This window comes from Parasteatoda tepidariorum, chromosome 6 (genome assembly GCF_982258835.1).
Source record: "Parasteatoda tepidariorum strain Cologne lab strain chromosome 6, Ptep-v5.0, whole genome shotgun sequence".
Lineage (NCBI taxonomy): Eukaryota > Metazoa > Arthropoda > Arachnida > Araneae > Theridiidae > Parasteatoda > Parasteatoda tepidariorum.
This window is the reverse complement of record NC_141760.1, coordinates 22,679,065-22,700,716: the sequence shown is the minus strand read 5'-3', so window position 1 is coordinate 22,700,716 and position 21,652 is coordinate 22,679,065. Positions and strand designations below refer to the sequence as shown.

At 34.0% G+C, this 21,652-nt stretch overlaps 1 protein-coding gene across 2 annotated transcripts; it reads left to right on the top strand.

The window, feature by feature from the left end:
* Positions 1 to 1,031: 1,031 nt before the first annotated feature.
* Positions 1,032 to 20,956, top strand: LOC147807683 (uncharacterized). Of its 2 annotated transcripts, none has more exons than XM_087165540.1 (8): positions 1,032 to 1,242; positions 4,740 to 4,833; positions 7,801 to 7,886; positions 8,995 to 9,087; positions 12,294 to 12,347; positions 13,357 to 13,420; positions 16,776 to 16,892; positions 20,364 to 20,934. In XM_087165540.1, exons 1-8 carry the CDS (start codon positions 1,168 to 1,170, stop codon positions 20,828 to 20,830), a joined length of 1,050 nt encoding a protein of 349 aa, XP_087021666.1. In that variant the 5' UTR covers positions 1,032 to 1,167; the 3' UTR covers positions 20,831 to 20,934. The 2 variants fall into 2 exon arrangements, with proteins under 2 accessions (XP_087021666.1, XP_087021667.1); XM_087165541.1 differs by having other exon boundaries at positions 1,038 to 1,242; positions 16,776 to 16,886; positions 20,364 to 20,956.
* Positions 20,957 to 21,652: the final 696 nt, after the last annotated feature.

Genomic DNA, 21,652 nt, shown 5'->3' with positions numbered 1-21,652 from the left:
TCTCTGATCGTCAATTAACGATCTTGAAATTCAATTATCCGTATTTTGTCAGCTTTTCTATGGGTTCTTACAGTTAAAGGTCTTTCGTTGTATGATTCATCTTCTATTGATTCATCTTCCATTGATTCTCTTCCTAATAAGAATGCCTTAAACCACCGAAAAATCTGCGCTCCATGGGTTTTCTGAAGTTTTGAAAAAGTTTTCATTGCGCTGCCTGAAGCAAAATCTAATAGAACTTTTCCATATTAATGTCATCATATTTGGAACGCCTTGCAACAACAGATTTTGCAAGAAAGATGACATCAGAACGCCAAACTAATCTATAGATTTCGTAGTTTTACTGAATGTGGAAGAGGTGTACATCGACCATCCCTCCAATTTTGATTGGTTATTGGCCATGGCTTTGCATATCGAACATAACATCGCCAGCAGTCTCATTACTTAATTTACACACATCGTATGAGGGCCCTTTTTATTCAGTCTTTGATAGACCATAGGAAAATACCAGAATAAATAATAAAAACAGATTGAAAGGCTCAAGTGCACTTTTATTCCATAGTATTGACAATAAATCTCTGTTTAAAAAAGTTAAATATCTGTTTAGTTTTATACACTGACTAAACATTTCCTGTACAGTTAATAAAGGTTTTTACTAAGACTTAGATAAAAAGAAATTGTAGAAAATGCGTTGCTGTAGCGTCATAGTGAAACGTGCGTTCGTGTATCGTTTTATGTATCGCTTCGGAGTAATCAACACATCATCTTTTCACTCACCTCCACCTTATTTTGATATCTGACGCATGCGCAAAAAGTACTTGAATATAAAAAATATTTTAAAAACCAGCTTTATTTGTATACTTTGTGCGGAGCTGCAACAAACGAGTGCGTCCACAGTAAGCACTGATGAAAGCGCTAGAGCGTATCACGCATGCTCAAACGCAGCGTTCATAGTTGACGAAAGAAAAATGTTCAATTCTGAGCTTACGTAGAAGTTGAAAAAGCTTAGACGCTATTGTTAACCCCAACTGCGAACGAAAACTGCAAATAATAATCTATTTAAGTCGAAATCTTTGGGTCAATATAAGCAGTAATCTAATTCGAAACTTAACATACAGTAAGAAAATGTGAGGATAGCTTTAAATTACAAATCATAATAAAAAACTCGGAATGCCTATTATAAATAGATGCTGCTTTTTTCTACGATTGAAAGATGCTGTCATTCTTATTTCTTTGATTGCTGTGGTATGTAATAAGTATTTATTTACAACCTGAATTCAAGAATAAGTTTTCATACCTTTCCATCTGAGCCGTACACTTTTGTACGCATACAAAAAAAAACATTTTATTTCCAATTAGTCTTTATATTTCTTTAAGAAAGATTCAATTGAAATATATAAGCATTTTTTTTCAGCATATTTTCTCACAAAAAGGTCTTTTAGCTTCATCTATTTCAACGGTTGTTAGAAACATTTATATTTGATATGTTACATTATATAAACGTTTATAATTGATATGAGCTGTTTTAAACGTTAAAAGTAAAAAAAAAAATGAAAAATATTTTTTGAAATGCATCTATGTTTATAAATTAAGGAAAATGCAAGCTCAGGTAAGTAACGGTTCAGAAACAAAATAAGTAATTTATTCAGAAAGCTCATTTATTAAACAAGAGATAAAGCACAAAGTAGGGTATATCTATGATACCATTCATAAAAACTACGATTTTTGCTCCCTGGGGCAATTATAAAAAATAAAAAATAAAAAAAACCCTAATATTACATGGTTAGTATGATGTTTAATAACCCATGCGATAATTAGTATGAAGTTTATACTCCCATGCGATTAAATATAGTCGAGTACTACGTCTTGGAATACTAAGTCAAATTATAGAGCTGATATTTTTTCCTTACATAACCGTTGAATAGCCGACCCGATTCTGAGCTTACGACTATCAATGTTCAACTCCATAACCTTGTAAATTTGAAACCAACCCGAATAAAGAATTCCTGGATCAAGAATTGAGTCAAACTAATCTTTGTGGAAGAATTATTGAGGAAACTAACTCGCCATTGCGTTACATGGAGAGGAAAACCACAAAAAACTCCCCTGGTTAATCCAACGGACGGGGATTCTAACCCATGATCTGTCCCACTGAAGATATTTTACATCAGCACTGTGGTCGGTGTGAGACGGATGTATAATTCGTATCAATCAGCCACCACTGGGATTCACACTTGGGTTAACTTATAGGGAAAAGAACGCTCTATCCTCAGAGCCACCGCGACAAATCAAGCTGATTTTGGGTAAGATTACTCCACTCAGCAAACAAGGCTATTCGAAATCCCGTTACACATGCAGGAGTTGGTTGACAATAAGGGAGCCCAGTATAAATTCACCACAAACGAGCAATCCTAAATCACTAACGATGTCGGTCAATGATATTGTATGGAAGTGCCGGGTACCTGACTTGTTCCATATGAAAGTCCGACATGAAACAGACAGCAAGTTAAATTTGGACTCGTCCGTAAACATCACACAAACCCACTGTGCTGATATCGACATTGCATGTTTTCTACTCCACTGTAATCCCTGGTGACAGTGATTTGCCGCAATCGAAACACTCCTTACAAACCTGCTAGCTTAAGGACTAATATTCCCCCAAACGCTTGTTTATAGTTAGTCTTGAAAATGAGGTACTCATGACTGCAAATAGCTGACGAGACAGGTCGATTGCTGTGCTCTGTCTGCTTATGTTTGGCAGTTACTGCCCCAAATACTGGTCTTAATTCAGCGTTGTAATTCGGGAGGGGTCTGAACTTTCACGACTACTGACATTTCCATCATCTCGAAACCGTTGCCAAAGCTAAGAGATGACACTTTGGACAATTCCAAGTTCCACAGCTACTTCCATTTGAGTGCACCAACATTCCGAGCAGCTGGAAATTCTACTCTGTAAAAAATCATCCACACGTGTTCTCTGTGTCATAACTATTGGCTCCGACAATGAGCGGTTTCAAAACGCTTGTGAACTACACTACTGGCCATTAAAAGTAATGCAAATAACGGAATGATATTTATTGGGCACATACATTATAGTTGAAAGAACGAGTAATTAAATTTTCAGGATATTTGAAGGCATAGATTCTGAGGAATAAGTACTCAGAGCAGCCTCCCCTGGCAGCACTAACAGCGTCAAGGGTAGCCGACGCTATGGTCACAGTGCTGACAGTCCATGCTGCTTCAAACGTCTTCGAACTACTCGTCTGGACACTTGTTGTCTTGCAAATGACCTCATTTTTTAACTAAAGGTTCGTGACGTAGCTGTACGATACCCTTAAGGTCATGTGGATAACATGTCTGTCTTCTCGGCTGTTAGTGACGGGGTCCTCTGACATCCTGCACTGCGTTCTATATAACCATCATGAACCCATCGATTCCATATTCTGCTAACAGTCATAGGATCTCGACCAATGCAAGCAGCAATACTTCGGTTTGATAAACCGCAATCCCGGTAGGCCACAGTTCGACCATTATCAAACTCAGACGCGTACTAGTAGACATTTCTCCTTCTTACACGAGGCATAACAAAAACTTCTTTACCCAAGAACAACACTCAAATTCAATTTCTGTATGAGAAACTTACTGTCAAATCTCTTCTTTTATACACATTTTAGGTGTCGCTGCCACCGCCTGCTTTGCATGAATGAGCTGATAAGCTAATAATTTGCATACCACAACATGCTTTATCCGTCCTGCAAATTTCACTTTCGTGGTGTGTTGCCTTCCTGGTGCAGCAATTTTAATGGTCAGTAGTGTATATCGATTCCATTAAATAATGGCGGAAATTTTGCAATTGAAAGAAAGTTTGTGCTATTGTTGTAGTTCATTTACGTCACACTAGAGCTTCACAATGGGCTATTGGCGACGGTCTGGGAAACATCCCTGAGGATGATCCGAAGACATGACATCACAATTTTGATTCTCTGCAGAGCGGTTGCCGCCCCCGCTTCTGTAGCCCAACGAACTGCAAGCGAAGTAGAGCATTTTACGTTCGAACGAGGAACAATACCGCACACTCTCGGTCCCTAAACAGACTGATCCAAGTGGTCACCCACCAGCACACTGACAGCAACCAGTGATGTTTGACTTCGGTAATCTGCTGGGAACCGTGTCTGAACGATCAGTTCACTGCGGGACCAATTGAAAGAAAGAGATGAAGAAAATGAAGAGTTTGAGATATTAAAGTATTTGGGTGCCCTACGCTATGTTTTATGTAAATTGTACACTAATAGAGAGATTACGCAGTTTCATGCACTTTACGTACTTTAAGCAACTGCACATGTACATTTGAAGCGCTGAGGCAAGCTTCAAGTGCGCATGCACTTAGTACAAGAAGCGCACTATTAACGTTAAAAAAAGGCATAAAAATAGCTTAAAAGCATGCACAGTTACTTCGAAAATTACAGACGGATATGTACGGAATCATATGCAAAACTGAGATAGCTATGTAATGAATAAATTGTCACTAATATTCATTCTAATAAAAAAACGTGAGAAGTAATTCTTAATTTAAATGACGCTTTTAAAATACACTAACATTAATTTAAAATCGTTTATTAAATATTAATTATACGATTATAATTAATATAATCAACTTTTAATTATACTACAACAACTATTAATTATTGATATATATTTAATATAATCAACAAAATTAAAAATATCGTTCTTAAATTTTTTAGGGGTGGTCTGTTGCTGGTCTTGTTATCTCAATTTTGAACGTTTTTCAATTATTTGAAGTTCCAGATGACCCATTAACAAAATGCATTTTGCAAGGTATTTAAGTCGTTTTTATAATTATTAATGTTACTATGTTTCATTTGAATTTTGTTCGTTTACAATTAATTGATGACAAAGCAAAAGTAGCTGTAAACTGCGAATCATTTATAATTTTTCTATGTGTGTCTATTAATGATTCGACTCTGTAAATTGTATAACTGTGTATCATTTGTTTCATTTAAAAGTTATACTGAAATGCAGACAAACATATTTAAATTATCAGTATAAAACTATAACATGTTAGTGTTAAAAATTTGACTCAAGCCTGCAATGTGAATAATTAGTAAAATATATCTTGACAATAAATTTCAAATCTGACGAAACATCAATAGTTATTGAGTATAATATTCCGGGAAAAGATAACAAGTGATGGTTCTATACATACTTAGACTTCTATGACTAGAAGTTGTTGGAATATTAAATCAAATTGTTGATAAAGTTCAATAATTCGAATGCAAGTAGCCAAAGAAGTAGATAGACATATTATTTAGCTGACCACATTTTTTATCGAGTGGCCACTTTATTGTTATGTACTTAATATCTCGCCATTTTTTTTTATTACCATCGTTGAACAGCCGACTTAATTTTTTTGGGCTTACGACTACAAATGTTAAACTCAGTAGTCTTGCAATTTTGAATCCAATTCAGATGACAAGGGAACTTCTGGATCAAGTACTGGGAGAAATTTTGCCTTTGTGGAGGACTTTTTGATGGAACTAACAAGCATTCAAGTTACATGGAGAGATAAACCACAGAAATCTCAAGTGGTTAGCCTGGCGGTAAGAGGACTCTATCCCATGATCCGTTTACCACTAAGGATATTTCACGTCAGCACAGTGGTCGGTGCAAGCCGAATGCAGAATTCGTATCTACCAGCCATCGTTGGGATTCGAAACCGGTCCACCTCATTGAAAGGTGAACACTCTATCCCCTGAGCCACCACGGCCCATAACTCGCCATTTTATTTTATTTTATATTATAACCGTCGTCCCAATATTTGGGTTCAACTCCGTAGCCTTGTAATTTTGAACCAATCCAGAAGACAAGGAAACTCCTGGATCACTACGCCCAGTGGTATGATTTGTTATGGGAACATGGAGAACTTTGTGACTAGACATATTTAACATGCATCAGTTACCATTTATACTACACGGGAAGTCTTCGGCCGACGGGGATCAAGCCCACGACCTCTTGTTCAATTGAAAAAAAATCATCAACATTACAGAATGTGCACTGTTAAAAATTTTGATGTATCTGCATGCCAAAATCAGGGTCAACTACTTTACGCCAAAGTTATGTAGTGAAGCGCCATACATAACTCTTTGATCTAGTATTTCACTACACAATATTCTTTTACACTATTTGGTGTGAAACAGCCGCCACCATTTTTCTTATTCAATAGAATTAAAATTTGTAATTACAGCAAGATAAGATACATACAAGAGTCAGTAAAATTATTTTTACTGTAAAATATGAAGTAAGAATCATTAATTTAGAATGTATCTATACACTAATTCTTAAAATAAAATTGGTTTGCTAGTGGAACATCTGCGTAGCTCAAAGAGAATCTTAAGACGAATTCGAATTAGACTTGACAGAACGAGAGTGAATATAAACTGTACGTTATAAAATCAGTTAGTACAGTTTTCTCGGAGATTTAAAAATTGAAATATAACTATCCCTATTACACAACTAAAGACGTACACACTTATTTGGCAGCGAATTTTTGTTTCTGCTCACGAATATCAGCGTTGAGAATTACAAATAACTCTTGCCAGCTTATTCCAGATTGTAAATAAGCAACTCACGATTTTCCACTTGGCGTTTCTTGATATTCAAATCTCGCCAATTGCAAATATTGGTATATTTCCGAATGGTGAAAAAATGTGTAAGTTTAGTGTAAAATTATGTAAATTAGATTTAAATTACTCCCTATAGAACGTATATGAACGCTCGATTTAGTGTTAGCCCGGAATTTGGCATTGTTCTTCCACAATAGTTTTTAGATTGATCAACATCATATTTGGAAAAATATTACAGTGCACTTTGTTATAAACGGTATTTATGTATGATGTCTCATTCGAACTATCTCCCTCCAAAGTAATGTCCTAAAGAATGTTAGCGTGACACTATCTAGAACAGGGGCTTCCAACTTACAGGAGGAGCGGGGCCGCAATTAAAAACACCAGTCAAATGGTGGGCCGCAACTTTATCAAAATTTTATATAGGACTCTTTTATGTTTGAAGGAACATTATTAAATATTACTGTCAGACTTTTATAAAGTTGCGCAAAACAAATGTATTGAATTACAAATTAAAATAAGAAGTAGATTTTTACCTGAGAAATAAATTTTTTTGCACCGTTGGTATATTAAATTTCACAGAAACGTGGAAATTTCTTTTTTTAACGAAAAAAAAGTATTTCAAACCCATATAGATTTTTTACAAAAATTGTCCGCAGAAAAATGACAGCTGATATATTTTAGTTCGCGGGCCACAAAAGAAGGCTTCAGCCACCAGTTGGTAGCCACTGATCTAGAAGAAGCTCTCTAGAAAGAACACTGTCACACATTAGCTCATTTGCATAAAACAGTAAGATGGTGTTAATAAAAGACGTACGGTATAATATTACTGCATTATACGTACTGTATGTATATCATTACTGTATTTGTATAAACAAGACGTACAGCTGATTTATGGAATCATGGACATTTAAAGAATTAATTTAAAGAATTGGTTTCGATGGAATTTTCACTTTACAGAACTTACTTTATTTTGTGCATTATTATATTAAATTAATTATTGTATTGCATTATTGTTCGCATTTATTATTATCTGGAAACATAAATAAAATGTCTCATTTTTGTGTCAATTTTGTTTCTGAAACTTGACTAAAACGTCTCTTAAGTTATAATTGTCATAAGCATTTCTGTAGCATAATTCAGAGTGTCTGTCTTTTAACAGTTATGTTTTATCTTGGAACTTATGGCATTGCATTTCAGTCCATTTTACTCCTCGCAACTCTTCTCTTGTTTTGGGGTGCTATTAAGGTAAGATTTTTAAATAATTAGTGATTCCTTCATAAAAGCCTCTAAGAGCCCTTAGTAATAAAAAACTCTAATTCATTATCAAAATTACATTTTTAATTAATTATTAATAATTCATGAATATATTTATATGTACTTATGTGGCACTATAAATTCTGTTATTTCTCTATCCATTGACAACACTGCAGGTAGTGTTGAATAGTAGGCATGGTTTGTATTTAGAATAATTTTGTATATTTTTAAACAAACAAAAACTTAGTTACGAAATAATGACTTAGATTTATTTCTTATCTTCTCTAAAATGGCTATAGAAATTTTGAACATAAACGTTGCTATGGTGCTGCATACTGTCATTGCAGTAACGTAACTTGCCTTTTTCGTTGTTGAAAAATCGCTAACTGATTTTAAATTATTACTAAAATTAAATATATAAAGGACATTTCTTGAAAATTGTTAAAATTAAATCAAAATACTAAGCAAATGTAGCAAAACCGTTGAAAATAGGGGGTGAAAAAGCTAGGTTAATATATTGTTTAAAACTAATTTAGGTGTTATAATTGGAAGACGGGTTGAAGAATGAGAATATTTATTGTTGTAGCCGAATTTGCTTTTGTGCATTTACAGCCGAATGCACAGTTGTGTTGTGAATTCAGCTTGGTTAACGTTAAAGTTAATACGCTGTACAAGATGATTTTTAAAGGTGACTAAGCTGGTTGCCCATGACGGCTAGTATCAATGATTTATGCTTACATTTGAAAAACTCAATAGATATGTTATATTTTAGAGAATTTGAGTAAATCTTTAATAATTTATAAATAAAAAATAATCAATTGAAAACATAGATTTATATTTACGAATAAATAACTAGTTGAATAAAGATTTTAAGGGTTATTATGGAGATTTTCAGAAAATTAACATTTGAGAATTTACGTTCTGCGAATCTACACTTCTACATTTTTGTAAAAATATAGATTCGCATTTTTCTGCCATTATTTAAATCTGGGATCGCAGGCGGTTAACATAAATATTTACCCGTGAAATCTCAATTTCTTAAAGAATGTTTATTAACTTATACATTAATAAAAATAAATTAATATTATATTTGTTCTAGGCTGTTCCACCGCTTTTGCTCCCCTGGCTCTGCTTTTCACCTTTTATTATAGTAGCGATCACTATAAATGTGGCAATGACTCTAGAACACCACGTAAGTTTAACTTTTTTTCTGTATCAACATTTGAGCCGTGGTGGCTCAGGGGATAAAGCTCTCGCCTCTCAATGTGGTGGCCCGGATTCGAATCCCAGCAATGGCTGGTTGATATGAATTCCGCGCTCGGCTCACGCCGACTATGGAGCTTATGTAAAATATCCTTAGTGGTTGATGGATCATGGGTTAGAGTCCCCTTTTTGCCAGGCTAACCATGGGAGGTTTTAGTGATTTTACTTTCCATGTAAGGCAATGCAGGTTAGTTCCATCAAAAAGTCCTCCACGAAGGCTAGTTTGTCCCAATGCTTGCTCCAGGAGTTCCCTTTCCTTCTAGATCGGGTTCAAAATACCATGGCTGTGGAGTTGAACATTGGTTGCCAAAATTGTGTCTGCTGTTCAGTGATGGTCATAAAATATATCATTGCTTGATTTGAAATTTCACAAATAAAACGTGAAGAGCTTTTATTTATATATCTTACTCTTTAAAAATGAAGATTTAAAATTCAAAACTCAAGAAGTTATATCTTACCTTGCATTTATTCACTATAAAAAATTCTTGTACATCTCAATTCCTAAAATGGCGGCAACTACTTTCCTCCAAAAAAGTGTTCTACTTCACGAAGAATCAAAGATAGTTCCTGGTGTAGTGAAGCACCAGGAATGCTCTTCTACACTACTTGGTGTAAAGTAGCAGCCACAATTCTTGTTTTTCAGTAACACTACAATTTGTAAATTACAGTAATATAAGGTACACATGAGAACCAGTGAAATTATTTTTACGATGCAACATGAAGATTTCACTTAGGATGCATACATGCAATATATTTTTTAAATAAAATTAGTTTATTAATCAAACATACGCATAACACTGAGGAAACATTAATATGAATTCGATTTAGGCTTAACAAAACTAAAGTGAATGGAAGTTAAATATCGTAAAATTATTTAACACAACTGATAATTTTAGGCATATCTTATGAGAACATAAATATCTTTATTCCACAACTAAAAAATCGCAGGCCTTTTATAAGTTTACATGAGTAGTTTTTGTTGTTGTTGTTGTTGATTTACGTCGCACTAGAGTTGCACAATGGGCTATTGGCGACGGTCTGGGAAACATCCCTGAGGATGATCCGAAGACATGCCATCACAATTTTGATCCTCTGCAGAGGGGATGGCACCCCCGCTTCGGTAGCCCAACGACCTGCACGCGAAGTCGAGCACTTTACGGTAGCACAGATTAACGAGGACCAATACCGCACACCCTCGGTCCCTACGCAGACTGATCCAAGTGGGTCACCCACCCGCACACTGACCGCAGCCAGAGAAGTTTTTCAATCCAATCCGAGTAGAAAATGGATATTAACTGGCAAATTATCATAATAAACATTATTGATCAATCAGTAAAGAGGGCTGAAACTTTCTTTTTATTAAATAGACTATAATCAGTTTGTCAACTTACTCTGACAAGAGCAGTGAACTTGCTTGAACAATAATCGTCTCTCTGGTAGGTACTGAGGTTAACAGCTAAGCCTAATTAGGCTTCAATGTCCGCCATCATGGATCGAAAATTGGAAGAGTTCATATCTTCAAATATAATGTTGATAACTTCGTTAACTGACTTGTTATGCATCGCTGGAGCCGTTGATTATATCACTTCTAACAAAAACAAAATCACATTTTACCTTTATTTTCCAAAATTTGCGAAATATTCAAACACGACAACACTTCTTCCGGGCTGTTGTCAACCATGAATGGAGTAGAAACATCTGAGTTTCGCATAAGCTTTATCAAATTGATGTTAAGATTTAACTATACCCTTTAAAACGGCTATGAATATGAATGAACACTCGATTCAGTTTTAATTTGAACTAAAGTAATCAATCTCATAATTTTTATAGAGATTTGAACAGTATTCAGATAAGTATTGCACCACTTTTTTTTGTAGTGAAAAAGAAGGTTTAAAGTTAAAAACCTTATTCTTTATAAATTCAAAAAATAAAAACCTCTGCAACTGTTCTCCCTCTACTATTCTAAAATTAAAGGCTTAAAAGTCAAATCTCGTGGAGCTGTGTTATCTAATATTCTAAAAATAAAGTTTTAAATTCAAAACCTGTAGAGTTAGTCTAAAAATAAAAGATTAAATATCAAAGCCTGAAAAGCTATTTTTTATCTAACATTTCAATATAGATATAAAAAAATCATAAAAGGTTTAAATATCGAGTAGATAGATAGATATAAGATAAGATAGGGTGGAATCATATAAGATTAAATATATAATATACCTTATTATTGCTCCTGTCTTTTCATACAGGAAATTGGGGGTAAGAGAGCATACTATTATTTTGGCTCAACTTAAAGTAATTTTATTATTTTGAAAAAAACAAGCAACTCATCTACTTACATAGAGCTGAAAAAAATATTGAATCCTTAAAGAATAGCGCTTTAAAACCCCCTTGATGTATGGGTAACTAAGGGAGGTTTTTGTGATTTTCTGATTCATCCAAGTTTGTATGCATATAAATTTAACACAAAAAGTGTAATAGATGAATTTTTACTGTTCTTGGCGATTCATGAGGTCCACTAGTTTCTTTTGAATTGAGAACAAAAACCTGTTCGGTTAGAGATTTATAGATTTAAACACAACATATGAGAGTTTCAATAATAATAATTTCAATAAATAATAGGAGATCAGTTATTCATTGTCGGTAATATTTTATTTTATTTCATAATTATTGTCGAACAGCCGATCGAATTTTGGGTTTACGACTTACTAGTATTCAACTCCCTAGCCTTGTAATTTTGAACCCAATCCTAAAGACAAGAGAACTCCTGGATCAAGTATCGGGAGAAATTTGACTTCGTGGAAGACTTTTTGAAGGAGCTAACTCACATTTGAGTTACATGGAGAGGAAAACAACGAAACCCTCCCACGGTTAGCCTGACGGCATGGGGTCTCTTTCTCATGATCCGTCTACCAGTGAGGATATTTTACGTCAGCACAGTGGTCAGTGCGAGGCGGTTGCGGAATTCGTATCGACCAGCCATCGACCAGGGATTCAAATCCGGTCACTTCTTCGGAAGGCGAACGCTCTATCCCCTGGTGCACCACGACTGAAATAAATACTAGTGATAATAAAGAATATTTGACTGAAGAAGTTAGTAACGTTAACTGAAAACAAGCATTTTGTTATTTTATTTTTCAGTCAGATCTAGTGCCGCCTTTAATATGTTTCGCCGTCCTGATTTCTCTATTGGTTGTAAGTAAAATATTTACTTGTTTAACACAACATTACCATTGATTACTATTCAGCTATCAAAAGCACTAAGCATACCTGTCTTCTTATAGACTTGTTATTGTGTGTGCTTGTACGGCATATTGAAAGGTGTACAGTAATCAACACCCTTAATATGTACTTTTAGAATCTTTGTCAAAAATTAAGTCAAAGAATATACACACACTAGGATCTCAAATTTACATTCGAGTTTAGAAAAATACAAAAATGGCACTGACATTTGTTGAATCACTAGCGTGGAAGGTGTGATGGAAAAAAAAGCTGATTTTATTGCCCTATGAAACTTTTAGGCATTTCTAATAATTATCTTTCAACTCCATTCCGTTTCCCGCCTACCTCAGCATTGATTCGTTGTACTTTGATATTATTTTGCTTTTTTTCCTCGCTGAAATATTTGTTTGCGATTCCTTATTGTTTTCACTTTTTTCGCTTCATTTTCATCCTGAATTCTAAGAATATCTATTAGGGGTAACCGAAAGGTATGTGAAACACCATGCATTTGAGTGCAATCTGCATCAAACACCTAGCATGAATTTTAGTGTATTAAAAATTTAAAAGCGGGGATGCGAAATAAGTTCTACGCTGCGTGGTAGTTTAAAAGGAAAATAGAAATCTGATGAATAGTAACTGAGGCCTTGATAGAGCGATATTGAAGCATATGGTTTCCAGTAAAATGCTGCTTAAGTTTAAAAAATTGTGCACAATGCATGATATGTAGCACCGTATCTGTTAACAAAAGTTTGCACTCCGAAAATTGATTTTAACAGCAATTTTTGCACACTATTAGCTATTAAGAAATGCAGATAAGAAAAATTTTGCGTGCGTTGTAGATACTTGCAAAATTTTTAAACTTTAAACGAGATTTTTATATAAATGTTTATTTCAGAATATTATATAAATATTCAATTAAATTCTTAAATCTTGTATTTTTTTTCTAATATTTATTTAAATGCGTTTTTTCTTTTTTTTTTAGATTTATGCTGGGGCCAACATCTATTACCATTTCAAGGAATTAATGGATGAAGAACAAAGAATTAGTAAGAAAACTTAAAACGGTGTTGTTCGGATAGCAAGCAAAAAGTGACCAAAAAATATAGAACTCCACCAACTTCCTTTTTCATTTTTTAATTTATTTTTTAAAACACATAAAAATCAAATAAAATTAAAAGAATTAAAATAAAATAATCAGGTTTTCTTGTTCCCGTCTTATCAAAAAGTACCCCTAAAACTTATAATATCAAACTATTACTCTTTTTCAAATTAAATTTTAAACTTTTTTCTTCTTTTTTTTAATATTGCAAAAGCTTTTATTGCCTAACATTTAAGAGGAATCGGTAGGATCAAGAATGCTAAAAATAACTTTTCTCGATGTACCTTTTCTAAGAAACTACTTCTGATATCGCCTTGAAATTTTTTGATAATATTCAAGATTAGATCAGTTGTATGTTGTGATAATGTTTTAGCGTTAACAGGCATACTTTTTGAGTTACGAAAGATATTTTGTATGAAACTTTTTAAGAAATTACAAGTTCTCAGTTCATAATTTTTTTTTAAATTTCTGCCAAACATATAAATTAACAGTTATCACAGTGTAAACATGTAGATGTAAATATTCTGTGTGAAAAAAAAACTGAAGCAACATCTTGTTTAGATGTTTAGGAAAGGTACATCAAAAAAAGGTCAGTTTTAGCATTATTGGTATACGCCCTACCGACTCCCCTTAAAAAAACTAGGGAACTAAGTCCCCCATTTGCTGCCGCTCACCAACCCAAACCATTGCTTCCCAATGATTGTTGCTTATTGGCATTAAACAATTTTTTTTCTACAAAAATTGAAGTCATTCACTTAAAATATTTGTACTAAAAAGAATTCTGTTTACTTAAACGTCATTCTCACATCCAAACATTTCTCAGATGATTTTTTTATTTATTTCCAATGAGCTGCATAATCGGTTTTGCCGATGAGCAGACCTAGTGCGTTCTCCAGAGGTAGTATCCACTCTTTCAGGACCACCACAATGGGTGAGATACCGTTGGTCATGTTAATTTGGACGTCTAGTTTCTGCCACACTAGATGACAGCAACGAGACTCTATTTGGATGCTAAAGTGAACTAGGAATTTAATTTTGCCGGAAATGCAAAGAGCCAATAAGGCACTCCAGGGATCTTTTACATGCCTCATAATCATACGACATGGCCGCTGAGGATTTTCTGCATCCCGAAAATCCGGTGTCTGGGCCGGGGATCGAACCCGCAGACTTGGGCTCAGAAGGCCGACGACAAATCAACTGTGCTACCCAGCCACATCTCAGATGATTCTATTAGTGAGCATAAATAATTGTGTTTAGCAATCAATTTTTAATGTAACATTTAAAATTAATAGGTATATTATTATTACAAGTTAGGAATACAAAATATTGATTGCACAACCCTAATTTAATATTTTCGTTTAAAAAGCAGGCTGATCAAATCACCTAATCTTTTAACGAATTTCTTAACAGTAATTTATAATACACTATCTACCAATAAGTATTTGGGCACCTATGCAAATGACTATATCTGCGGTCCTGAGATACGTCACGCTCTCCGCCGGTATAGATCGTGTAGGGAACAACATCGGCATTAGTCCCATGCGAGATGCCTACTGCACTATTTTGGATGACAATGTACTTCCCACGTTGTGGCAGTTTTACGGGGTGGACCCCTGTTACTTCCAGGACGACAATGCCAGCTGTCATGTTTTAAAGGGTCACCAAGGCTCGGTATGGTGCCAATGGGGGTTAATCGAATGGACTGGCCTGCCCAGATCCCAGACCTGAACCCTATCTAGAATCTCTGGGACGAGTTGGATAGCCCAATTAAGCGTTGTACTACCCGTAAAAAAAATCGGTGAAGGAACTTGCATGTCTTCTCCAAGAAAATATCATCAACCGTCACACAAGGACTTGTGGAAAGTATGTCCGGAAGGGTTCACACTGTAATTGCCTCTCGTGGAGGCTCTACCAACTATTGATTATGAATAAAGTTCGTTTTGCTTTTCAATCACACGTGTCCAAATACTTATTGGTAGATAGTGTACTATATTAATGTAAAACAATCAAAAACAAAAACGTAATAATAGCACAATAGAATAAAAAAAGGTTTCAGGTAAATATAAAACATTAATGAAATTAGAGGATATAAAATATTATATTGGAAAACACGATATTTTTATGACTTTTATCAATTTTATCCTGATGTCACCCAAAATATATATCGAAATAAGTGTGGGAAAACTAGATCCTACCTAGTGATTTTTCCGGCTAATGAAAATGCACCAACAACAATGAAAAATTTTGTCGGACTATTCCGTTTTTGTGTTATGTAATAGAGATTCATAGCTTGCACTTGGAAATAAAATTAACAATAACATTCCCATTTCTGATTGGCTAGTTCCAGAATTAGAAGCGTATTGTCAACGATTTTATTGGATATGACACCCTCATTCAGTTTTCATGTATGTAGTTAGATATTAAATACTATGAAACATCATCTCTGGACAAAATGTGTTTAACTATTTTCACACTTTAAAGTAGTAAATGATTTTAAAATTGAAAATATCTGTCTGTGTGATAATGGAAAAGTTTCTAATTCGAGGCACTTTTTTTAAAATTAAGATTAAAACTTAATTATTATGATGTTAGTTATTAATAAATCTATATACAGTGTGCAAAACAAAAAATAAACCACCCTGAATTACTTTAGACGTGCACCTTAATAATGCTATTTAATTAGTGCAGAGAATGTTTTAAAATATGAAATCAGACACAAAAACGTACTTTCTCTAAATAAATATACCTTTTTTTTTATGGATTCGGATTTCTGACCCTTGAAATATAAGGAGTAGCAGTACTCTGGCAAATATGGTCCCCATAGTTTGGTCAGGAAAACACATTTAAAAAACTTAATTCAATGCTTTCAAACACTATCTATGCTCAAACTACAGCCAATAAGAATCTTCTTTTTTCTCGCAAGTGTCTTCACTCGTGTATTTAAGATTATTTTCTGGTTGATCCCACCATCTCATTCAGCTACAATAGAGGGTGACATATTAGGTTCCTCTAAATCCATGCTTTAAACTACTATTTTTTAATCATAAAATTACACTACAAATTTCAGAATACGTTGATTTAAAAAGGAGCAATAAAATTCCTTCCTTACAAATATAAATTTCGCTCCTCTTAACATTTAAATATAAAATGTCAAAATACAAAATAATACTTATTGAGGGCTTAAACATCTGCACAATCAAGACCTACGCTTGGTAGTTTAACAAGCCTGTTAAAGCCATCCAAAAATATGTTCTTTCAATTTACAAAGTATCAAATCTATATTAATGATGTCACATTTATAGTTTCAGAAAATCTGCAAGGGCAAATAGGACCGCAATGCAGGCGAACGTCACTTCAACGTGTGCTAGCGTTGTTTAGAAGAACCAGACCAACAAGGACATCCCAAGAAGCTGGTAATGGTATTTATTAACATTTTCTTAAGTCATGAAGGTTTTTGCGAAAATTAAAATATCACTTTAATTCTCTTATACATCCAAAAATAAAAGGAGTCCGAACTCTGACTATCTATTCCTGTTTGTATAAGGCTGGACTGTAAAGATGGAAATGTAAGAATTCGGCTGCTTTAAAAGAAACACAATCAATATATCTAAGATAATGAGGTCATTATATACTATCTGGAAGAAAGTGACGGGACAATTGTAAAGTTTGGTGGAGGAGGATTGATGGTATGGGCCTGTTTCTCCTGGTATGGGGCTGGCCCACTGGTGAATGTTGATGGTATGATGAATGCCGATGGATACTGTGATATTCTCGACAATCATGTCCTTCCTACCTTGTGCGCAACGTACGGTATGGATGATTGCTTGTATCAAGACGACAACGCAAGATCCCATGTTGCAAAGAGGACTCTTGATTGGTATGTGAACAACAGCGTTAAACGCATGAAGTGGCCGGCGCAGAGCCCTGATCTTAACCCAACTGAACATCTCTGGGACGAATTAGACCGTCGTTTAAGGGCCTGCACCCCACTCCCCAAAAGCAAGCATGAACTATGGAATTTCCTGTTAAACATTTGGAAGGATATTCCTCTTTCCACTATGGCTAATTTAGTGGAAAGCATGCCCAGAAGGGTTGCAGCTGTGATCGCAGCCAAAGGAGGCCCTACCTCCTATTAATTTTAATAAATATGGGTTTGCGTCGTTATGGTGTCGTGTCCCGTCACTTTCTTCGAAATAGTGTATATCTAGGATCATGTAATACGGTTGTGACGATTAATCACGTGACAAATTTGCAACCAGCAGCAAATACTAGTATTAAAATTTCCAAGCGATGGAGCAGTATTTTGAAAAACAAATGGTTGGGAAAATGTTATGCAATTTAGTGTACTAATCTTTAGAACAGAGTATTGAGTGTAAAATAAGTAATTTGTAAGAAAATACACATTTCGCCCAGAAATTTATTGATCTTAATACATATTTTAAGAATAAATATTAAAAATTTATTTTAAAAGTACAGTTTTGCAAATTACTGTTTAAATTCAGTTGCAAGATAACCGGTATCAAAATTTGATTAAACACTGTTGAGGAAACCATGGTTAAAAATATCAAAACTTTGATTGTCCGAAGAAGTAGAACAGCTGAAAAACGATTTTCAGAAACCCGTTAGAGTTTTATATTGAAATCGAGGTTTTCTAGTTATGTCTTCTTCAATAGTGATTCGACAGATTTCAAAACGGTTTTCTAAAATATTAATTTTTAATCTTCAATGTGTGTAACCTCCAATTTTCTGACTTCATTTTTAACAACGATTCTAGAAATGCATAGTTAGAACGCCTTTACAGAATACCTATTATATGAATAAATAACAAGAGAACAAAAATAATTGTAGATAATATAACAAAAATATCAACAAAAAACCTTCAAACACAATAAACGATTGTGGTATAGACTTGACTTTTGGTTTAAAAATAGTTTAACTATTGAGCAGAAGAAGAATATCATAATAAAGGCAGCTTATTATATTCAAAATTTAATATTTCCGTAACTTTGATACGTTATCTTGTATTGCTTAGGCCATAAATCGAAAATAGAAATAATCAGAAATTAATTCAGCTACTAATAATTATTGTATAACAATAGAGTATACAATTATATTCAGTACCTAATAACTAAAATAATTAAAAATTAAAAGTCTCTCATTACTTACAAAAAATGATTTCATTTAATAACTGTGATGCCATCATACACATTACATATTTCCAGGCTTTTGAAATTTCTTTCATTTTATTAATTTAATTTTTTAATCATTAATCTAACTTTAATTGAATTAAACCAATTAATTAATTTTTATTACATTTTATGAAAAGCAAATATAAATATTTTATTCTTTTCTTAACAATCAATGTAACGGCTAACTTTTTAATTCAACGCAAATGCAAAACTCATTAATTCACTGCCGCGAATAAATTGAACATCAAAATATATTTATAATTCTTTATTCCTTTACTGTCTCCGGCCATTAAGGCCGAGGGGATCCAATTGTTCTTGTTTTATAGTGGCGCCATCTATAGCCAAGAATTCGACCTCTGCCGCATCCATGCGTCACACCCTTTTATAGGGCGGACCTATTCATACATCCATTCATTCGTCCACAGATCGAATTTTTGACCTGAATCAGAGAGCGATCAATCTCCGATTCAGTACCCCTAGTGGTATTGATTTGTTATGGGAACATAAAGGACTTTGTGAGGCAACAGGTTTAACTTGCACCAGTCACCACTTACTACACGAGGAGTCTTCGGTCGACTGGATTTGAACTCCCGTTCTCACAAACATGAGTTCAGCTTCCTGGAAACCATGCTATTCGTCCCTTTATTTCTTACGTTACTATATTTCTCTGACCACAAAAATATTTCAGTTACAGGGTTTAATTCTCACGATCTTTTTGGCAATAAAGCTGTAGCCAAATTATTTCAACTTTAATATTAATTACACGGGATTAGCTTTCTTTCTGTCTATTTTATCTTCGATAAATCGTCAACTATGGATCTCTGTCCATACTCCCAACTGTTCATTGGGTGCAAGGCAATCACTTTTTAATTTTGAATTATTGGAGTTAGGACCGAGGGTTTCACCCCTCGATCCGACCGTTAATTTACGAAAATCTTTTTGAAGTTACAATAATGCATCTCTTCATCCCAATAAGGAAACATCCTTTTATTGTGTGATGTTGTTGTGGCTATAATGTATCTAATAATAATATTTCTTAAAAAAAATAAAACAAAAATTCTTTTTTTAAAAATAATTTTGCTTAATTCTCTGGAATAAATTTATATGCCGTTAGAAGTGCAATTGTGTCAAAAATCATTACTACTACGACCAAAGTCTTCATAAAAATTGCATTGAATTTACCTCCACCATAAGAACTGGAACTAGGCCCTTTAACAAAAGTGTTAATTATATACAAATGGATAAAATATTTATATTATTATTCCTTTTTTTGGACAATAAATAGTAATAAGTATCGTATAATTGTTTTCTTGTACACGTCTATTCTTGCTTTACCGCTACAATGAAATTGTTTCTTTCACATTGAGCAGTCAGTTGTTAATGTGACAGAGAAAGGCATAATCGACCGTTATTATCAGTTGGTTTATGGAATAATAGAGAAAAGCACATCGAAAAATTATTATGAGACATTGATTAACACCAAAAATAAAGAATATGAGACAACATAGTATATCGGACTATTATAAGTCAACTAAGGCAAGCATATCAGACAATTATTGCGATACAATCGAAAAAATTATTTCAGACTGAAAGATAAAAAGATAAAGGGGGGGGAGGTAATCTACTACTTAAAAATCCATAAATGACGTTTACAAATTAAAAAAAAGGAGAATTAAAAATTGTGATTCTGTTATTTTTCAGTGTTCCAACGTAGCAGTTCACCACCGAGAATTTTAGCAATTGGTCAGCCACCTCGCACGCAAAGAAGATCACCACCAACAGTTTTATCTGTGGGTCAGCCACATCTATGTCCACAAAGATACCCACCGACAATTTTATCAGTTGGCCAGCCACGTTTATCTCCCCAAAGATCACCACCAACAATTTTATCGGTTGGTCAACCACATCTATCTCCTCAAAGATCACCTCCAATTTTATCAGTAGGTCAGCCACCTCTCTCTCCCCAAAGATCACCTTCAATAATTTTATCAGTTGATCAGTCACCTTTGTCTCCCCCAAGATCACCACAGACAAGTTCATCAGCTAGTCAGCCACCCCTGTCTCCACTTGTGACAGAGAGAGAGACAATGCAGTCCATGTTGAGCCAAACCTACGCCAAGATGCTAATGGCCTCTCAACCTCCGCCAAATGCAAAACCTCCTCTTTAACACTTTTATTTCTCCTGAATAACCTACGAAAGCTTCGTTTAATTGAGAAAAGTACTGATTTTGACTTATCAACACTGATTCCTATATTTTTGATTCTTGCCTAAAAATAAATTGTGGCTCAATCTGACTTATGTGTTTTACGTTATTTTTATCAAGCATTCGTTAACTTGTATTTGTAGCTTTTTGAGATGCATGCTAAAAAAAACTACCCAACTCAATGCGAAATTTCGTAATACTTAAATATTTGAGGGATTCACCAAATTCCGAAATAGCAAAAAAATTCCTACTTAAAAATAATATATCGCTTTTAACAGCAATGCTTTTTTTTTATGAAGATAATAACAATAAAAGATACAACCGGATACCTACAAGTGACGTCATCCTCAGTAAACGTAGGTTTGTAGATTCAGAAGCCAATCAGTGACGTCACCTACAGGCATCCAATTAAGTCTGATTTCAATCACATGGTTAGGCATAATCACTTCACTCCTTCTCGAATTGCAAGTACCCAATTTACTTATGATAACAGCCATCTTAAATATGCTAGACAAACTAATCTTCACTTACATATTATAATCTTAAGATATTGAATATCACATTATATGTTATAAAAATAATATGGTAAATATTAGATGTAATTTTAACTTTTCTGCAAAATACTGTCGATTAAAATTGCAAAAAAAAACTTTTTTTTTGTCAATAAAAAGACATCTTCAGTACAATAACCTTCAATTAAATACACTTAAAAACGTATAAGTGAAAGCAATAAACCTTTTTTATTATTAGCAATTATTCTAACGTCATGCTAAACGTGGGAAGTTC